Below are 7,500 nucleotides of genomic sequence, written 5' to 3'. Positions count from 1 at the left end.
TTTTGCCTAATTTGTCTAACTTTCATTAGAATAAATCCAGTTTTGTGTGTGATCATCAAGGTAGACAAATTAATGAATACGTGAAGAAAATGGTGCTCATTCACAATCTCTCTTTAAGTGAAAATTACGTATTTTATCTCTCACCACCAATATGAATAATATACTGTATATCACTCAATATATCTCTATCCAGCAGATAAACAACAAACCAGTTACTCTGTTTTGGCTTAGTTACTGTAATTACTCATCACATGCTAACACCATATCACCAGTTTGACGATGATCGTGGACACGTTCCGACTGGGCTTTATTTGTTGCATAACATCATCGCTATAATCTGCCTCTCTGCTGTTTAGGGATGGCAAGTTCCCAATTTAACAAAGATATACAGTATAACATTTATTAAAGTGTGTGTGTGTGTGTGTGTGTGTGTGTGTGTGTGTGTGTGGGGCTTGTTTAGCTATATTCGTGGGGTCCAAAAACCGGGAGTCCAGTATACTTGTGGGGTCCTGACGGCTTTGTGGGGCCAAAATGATGGCCCCCACAAGTTTAAAGGGCTGTTTGAGGGTTAAGACTTGGTTGTAGGATTAGGGTTAGAATTAGGTTATGGTTAGGGTGAGGGTAAGGGTTAAGGTTAGGCATTTAGTTGTGATGGTTAAGGTAAGGTTAAGGGGCTAGGGAATGCATTATGTCAATGACGGGTCCCCACAAAGATAATGCCACAAACGTGTGTGTGTGTGTGTGTGTGTGTGTGTGTGTGTGTGTGTGTGTTAAAAAGGCTTGGGTCCCCACCAGTAGAGCGTCTGCACCTGCCAGCTGATGTCCGAATTCCAAGACCAATATAGCGTTGCCCACTTAATCGCACAAATACACATACTGTACCATCGCAGTACTAAATCACAATCACACATACACACACTCAGGTGTGACACGTTCATGACCCTTGTATTCTGCGTGCTGGCTGACTATGATGGGTTACTGGGCCACTAAAATGGAACATTGTTAATGTCATTAACACCTGTGCTCGTTCTGCTATGTCAAAATGTCTGCTTTAGAATATGTACAATATGTACTGGGCATATATGAGTGCTGATAAGTAAGACAAATTTCAGTCCAGAAATACCAAAAATATGGTGCAGGTAATGTAGAAACAGTTGCTAGTATATAGTGTGTCCCCCAGAGAGCACTAAGAAGTTTACTTTTTATCTGTAAAATACCTCAGTCTGATCTTGGTCACATTTCTTTAATAACCAAATTGAAGACATTCTAATCAAAAATCATGTTTGTGTTATGTGTTTATGTTAAAAAAAAATGACTATCGGCCAACATAGGCCTAAACTCTCCCTCTCAAAAAGTATAAGTTGGTATGGCTGGGTATCGATACCAGTACCCTTAAAGTGATACGATACCAATAGGGCACTACATTCGATACCCCTCATGTGATCGACAGCATCTCGGCACACTGAACTGCAATCAACGTTAAGAACACTTTGCTCGACTTCACCATAGCACAGACTGTATGGGGTGTAGCTGCTGTGGTAGGGGGCCAATCACACTTTGCATTTAATCGAAGAACACTTGCGGTAATTGGTTGTGAGCAAAACCATACAAATAGTCATTTTTTTTCAAGATCTTGTTACAAAAAGGATCGAATGCAGGGATCGTTTGATTGGAAAAGTTTTGATACTACTTGGCACTGGGTTATTTCAGTCAATATCTTAAAGATATGGAGTACCGATACCCAGCCCTATAAGTCAAACTATAGATTTCTATATCTGTCTTTTAGTTTGTGGGATATTTCCAAAACTCCACATTTTGCTCATTACTTGCATGATATAGAAGCTAAATTCTTATTATCCGGACTGCTTGGTTGGTCTATCTTGTATCCATCAATTTAGGCCATTTACACCTACATAGCCTACATCTTGTGCCATTTAGAAACCACTCATTCTCAGGATTTAGGTACACATAGGGTAAAAAAAATTGTCCATCAATGTATTTTCAGAATCTAGTTAGGTCAGCTGATGTTGGCTGGCCAAAACTGTCTTGTGCCCTCAGGGGACCAGGAGAAACACAGAAAAACATTTAGCAAGTGTGTGTAAGTAAATGAGTGTGTGTGAGAGAGAGAGAGCGATGAGAGAGACTGCTATTGTCATCATGCTCCAGCGTAGCCCAGACTACGTGGTAGTCATGGGAACCGCATTCCTTCCTAGAATAAAAGTAGAGGACCAGCCAGGCTTGGTATTACAGGAAGAAACCTACTGAGAGGGCTGAAATGGGAGCAGAACCATTGCTATCTGTTACGCTCATTACGCAGTCCCAGTAGTATGATGGCAGCCGTTGTGGAACATAGCCTATATTCTGAAGATATTTGGTAATGTTGCTCACCATTTGACCTATTGATCGTGATGGTGAAAATCTCAGCCAGGAACTACTGTCGTTCAGAGACAAAGTGATGATCACACTGAATCCATGTAATTTGAATCTATTTATCAGAAGACCCATGCAACTTGTTCTAGTTGTCCTCCATGCAATCAATGAACTTTTACCCAATTAGATTAATGCACTTTGTTTGTTTTAGAAATGACTACTGTTTTGCCCAACCGTTCCACTGTTTTACTTCAATATTTTTGGTCTCAGTTTGGTGTTTTCGTAAAAAGCCTAAATACAAGAGTTTAAAATTGAAAAATTGCAAAGAAACTCCCGCACACTGCCTAACTTGCAAAGATAAATTTACTACTAGACTACTTCACGTACTAGACCGAAACGTTGCAAGCTACAAACATTTTACCATATCATAAGCAGACGTACAGTAATTGTAAAACCCTTCCAATAGAAATGATGAAATCTAAACGCTGAGGGGAAAAGTGGCGGTAGGGAATTAGAATAGGCTGCACACCCCGCATGCTATTAATGGCTGAGGGTTACACACCCACATGATGCCCAAAGGCTCTTTGCTAATGCCCAAAATGTCCCGCACTCACAAAAATAACAAGGAAAGAGAAAATACAGGCAGAGTGCAGGGTCTCTGCAGATACAGACACCAGCACACACTCGGGTCATAAGTAATGATTGGCAAGGATTAGTTTTGTAGTCTATACACTGTAATTTAGGAAAATCCTACATATTTTAACTTCAACATTTCATTGAACTTTTATTGAACAACAACAACAAACTCCCCCTCCATAAAAAGGACTCCAAAATATTGTCTATAATAAATCCATGGACTAAAATCTTCCTTTCAGTCCTTCATGTTGATATGTTGGAACGACATCTCTTTCCGTAAGCCCTTGCTTGGTGGAGTATTTGCCAAAGTGGCCTTCCCAGCATGGTTACAATTCAATGGGCACACTTTTCACCGAAACATGCCATAAGACCTTTGCAACCTTAATCTTACCGCCTGACTCTGCTCACTTCTCATCCCAGAACATGTAGTGCAGAGTTTCCTCAAGTGTATTGCAAGCCTAGTTGTCCCCCACCAGGCCTAAACCACTGGCGAAACAAATTTAAATGTATTTTTAAGACTAACCCTAACCCTAGTTACAGTGTCCAGTTAGCTTTTAGCACTGACTTAATGTAGAGCCCTAAGGAATCCATCTTTTAGCTTTATTAAATTCTCAATTTCACAATTCTGTCCATGATTCTGTTATCATAGAAACTATTGGGCTCTACATAGAGCTGGGCAATATATCTTTATTATATCGATATCGTGATATGAGACTAGATATTGTCTTAGATTTTGGATATCGTAACATGGTAATATGGCATAAGTGTTGTCTTTTCCTGGTTTTAAAGACTGCATTACATTGTAACTGTTCTATTATTTGCCTTTACCCACTTAGTCATTATATCCACATTACTAATGGTTATTTATCTAAAATCTCATTGTGTAACTATTTTGTGAAAGCACCAATAGTCAACACTACAATATCGTTGCGGTATCGATATCGAGGTATTTGGTCAAAAATATTGTGATATTTGATTTTCTCCATATCGCCCAGCCCTAGCTCTACATTAATGCTGCCATCAGTCTGTGACTGGCTCCAGGCGGGTCCTCGTCGAAAAAAAGACACTTGCCACCGGGCCTAACAACTTTTCTTGGGGAAACCCTGTATTAAGTGTTTATGAATATAGTCATTTACATGACTGTTTTTGTCTGTCAGTTTTCCAGAGCCTCAGCCGGCCAACCACTTCTCTGAAGAACTCTTTGGTCGCAGCGGGGAGGAAAGTGCCCTGAGCTCAGAGGACCAAAGGTCACCAGAGTTCACTGTCCGAGCCCGTACGCCCAGTCCTCTCCCTCCACTTGCACCACCACCACAAACCCAAGTCAAGGAGAAAACCCAAACACCCAAGCTGTTCACCCCAAGCAAGATCAGCTTCACTGTAAGAACATTTCTTACACAAAGTTTTGTGTCTCTATGCACTCTCTTTTTGCTACAGTTGTTTATAGCTGCCATCATGCTTAACATCTGTCTTGTGTGACTTAATATGTCAAGTTTTTAAAGGTTAAATGGGAGACTGACAACCTCAGCCTGTCAGTTAGTGAATAGGGCATAGTGAACACAGTGGTGCCTGCCTGTAACAGAGGAAGTCTAACGTTAACCCATGCCGTGACAGCTTTCACCTTGCCGTTATATACGCTGTCTGCATGGAGTTTTGAAAAGTGTAAACACACTTGCAACCGCTTTACCGGCATTGCCGTGACTCACTGTGACTTTAACAAAGTCGACGTTGTTTCGCTCCGTCGGCACCGTGTGTGTGTGTGTGTGTGTGTGTGTGTGTGAGCTCCGCTCTCTGTCAAGATAGAGACATCAGATAAGCTTGCGCTTATGCGCTCTCGGGTACCGAAATTTGTTTGATTTAAAGTGAATCCATCCTCGGTAGTACCGACGTGCCGATAGCTAAAGGGGTGGTTCAGAATTTTTGACATAGGACCTCATTTCCAAGTTAGCCAGTGTGTTATTTATCAGTGGAGACCGTTTTCTTTTATTTCTAACATTATTTTATCAACACAGACATTTACATCGATAGTCTGGCGTTATAATTTATTTGCCTCAGGTGTACTGTGGAGCAGTACTGTTGACGTGCGCTAGTCTAGCACCAGCAAACTCTGCAACTGGAAGGACTGTATGAAAAGTGTTAAACGGTCTCCACTGATAAATAACACACTGGCTAACTTGGAAATGAGGTCCTATGTCCAAAATTCTGAACCACCCCTTTAAGGCGGCAGGCCTGTCTTGCTAGGGCAGCCGCCTAAGCTGCAAAGTGCTGCGGGAAACCCTAGTTTATTTTGTGGAGCGTTGCATCCCGTCCGTTGGCTGTGTGGCTTAGTTGTGTTTGATTTAGAGCCCGCTTGAAATGCTATAATGATCATGTTTCGTTGGCCAATTACCGTGCCACTTGCACATGTTAGTGCACTTCAGTGCACGGGTCAACTACGTGACAAACCCTACGGAGCGAACCACGTGACGTGTGTGCATATTTCACAGAGTGACGGTGTAAATGAAGAAATAGAGAGAGACAACAAAATGGAACGAATCATGAGTGCATGATACTATCCCAAATAGGGCTGCAGCTATCGATTATTTTAGTAATCGAGTATTCTACCGATTCTTCCATCAATTAATCGAGTAATCGGATAAGAAATACTTTTGTTTTATTGAAGAGCAATAATAAACAATAGTTTGGTTAAATTTTCGGAAAAAGCTACCTACAAAAGCTGCCTACATTGCTTACAATATCATCTCTCAAAAAACTAAACATATGAAATGCATTTAAGCGCCATATTACATTGTACAATTTTTAAAGAAAAGATTTTCTGAAATGACATCAACCTCACACTAAGGCATACATTAAACGTACATAAACATGACCTTAAGTTGTGCAACTTAACTTTCAGAACTACAAGTTTCATCATGAGACTGATCTGTATATAGGCCTATATGTAAATATATGTAAATATTAATTATACTCAATCTATTTTAATTTATATATTTGATTACAATGTCACACAGCTCTGTTACACTTATGCTAGTAGATCTTTGATCAGCTGTTTCTCCGTGAAGAGAGAGAGTGAGAGAGAATGGTGCGCAACAATCAGCTGTTTTTCTGAAGGGATAGTCAACAAGTCGGCTCTTTAGATCAAATTTTGGTCACCACTACGTATTTTCTTGTCTTTGTTTTTGCTAGTTGTTGTGGTTGGTGTAGTTTCATCGTCCATACAACTCCGTGATTTACTTTTGTCGGGTCCGCTTCGTGGAATGGATGAGAAATGTTTTCTGTTGAGATGCTGTTGAGATTGACGTCGTGCTGTTATTGTCGTAAGCTAGTTCGGTTTTTCAGTAGACGCACTGTCCAGAGTTTTCGTTTTAATTACGTTTGAAATGATTCCAAACTTTGGACACTTTCTGTCGTTTTCTCCAGCCTGTCTCTTCTCTTAGCCCCTCACTATTTACGCTCTGGCATGTGTCGCCAGCAGACTGAGCAGCGTCTGGTGTGCGACAATAATAATGATCCGTGTGGAAACACTGTCCGTCAGCGATACAACGTTGGTAACATTGATTTAACGAATCTTCGAGGCAAATCATTTTGCATCGAGGATTTTTTGTAATCGAATTATTCGAGTTATTCGAGGAATCGTTTCAGCCCTAATCCCAAATAAAAACCTGTTGCAGTTAATACGCCAGAGCTAGCCAAACAAGCCTCGCTAGCGAGTGTTTCTGCTAGTGGCACAAAGTACGACAAGAACTCGAAGAGACATACTGAAATCACCAATGCTATAACGTACTATTTGGCCAAAGATATGATGCCCATCCACACAGAGGATAAAAAAGGCTTCAAGAAGCTTCTGAATGAACTAGACCAACGGTACCAAATCCCATCCCGCACCTATTTCTCACAGGTAGCTATCACGCAACTTTATAAAAGGCGGTGCAGGCAGAGTTTGGAGTCGGGTAGATTGAATATTTTTCATTCACGACCGATCTGTGGTCCAGACGCACTACGGAGCTGTATGTAAGTCTCACTGTGCACTATATTGTTATGAATCTATGAATATTGTTACGATGCGTTTTCCCGTAACTTTTGTAATTTGACATATGTTTAAAAATATCGAAATTAATATCAATATTGTAATATTCATAATCGATGCCGCGATATCACATTTTGTCAATATTGTGCAACCCTAGTATGCAGCCAAAGGAGGTCTGCAATATACAGCATCGGTCTCTTTTATCCTCTCCTGCCTGTACCTAGGTGTCTGTTTAGGGAGTATAACTATTAGACTTTGTTCTTCGAATATTTCAGACAGCTTGTTTTTTGTTTTTTTTACATTTTGAACAAGCAGGAAATATGACATACATTAGTTGACAAGATCAAACAACTTCCTAACACTGAAGTTAGCTCCACCTTAAATATTCTTTTACATTTTAAAAATTCAAGAATCATGTTAATAAGCTTCATCCCAAGAAGCATGTTAATAAGCTTCATCCCAGTAAATGA

General features: G+C 40.3%; 1 protein-coding gene across 4 annotated transcripts in view; it reads left to right on the top strand.

The window, feature by feature from the left end:
• The window catches only part of myot (myotilin), a 51,228-nt gene that overhangs the window by 28,027 nt on the left and 15,701 nt on the right, over positions 1-7,500 (top strand). For all 4 annotated transcript variants that reach the window (XM_031280103.2, XM_036005832.1, XM_031280105.2 and 1 more), the window contains one exon: positions 4,164-4,383. In XM_031280103.2, the coding sequence (XP_031135963.2) occupies positions 4,164-4,383 (220 nt within the window). The remainder of the gene's footprint in view (positions 1-4,163; positions 4,384-7,500) is intronic.

Source organism: Sander lucioperca, chromosome 1 (assembly GCF_008315115.2).
Source record: "Sander lucioperca isolate FBNREF2018 chromosome 1, SLUC_FBN_1.2, whole genome shotgun sequence".
Taxonomy (NCBI): Eukaryota; Metazoa; Chordata; class Actinopteri; order Perciformes; family Percidae; genus Sander; species Sander lucioperca.
This window is presented reverse-complemented; position numbering and strand designations above follow the sequence as displayed.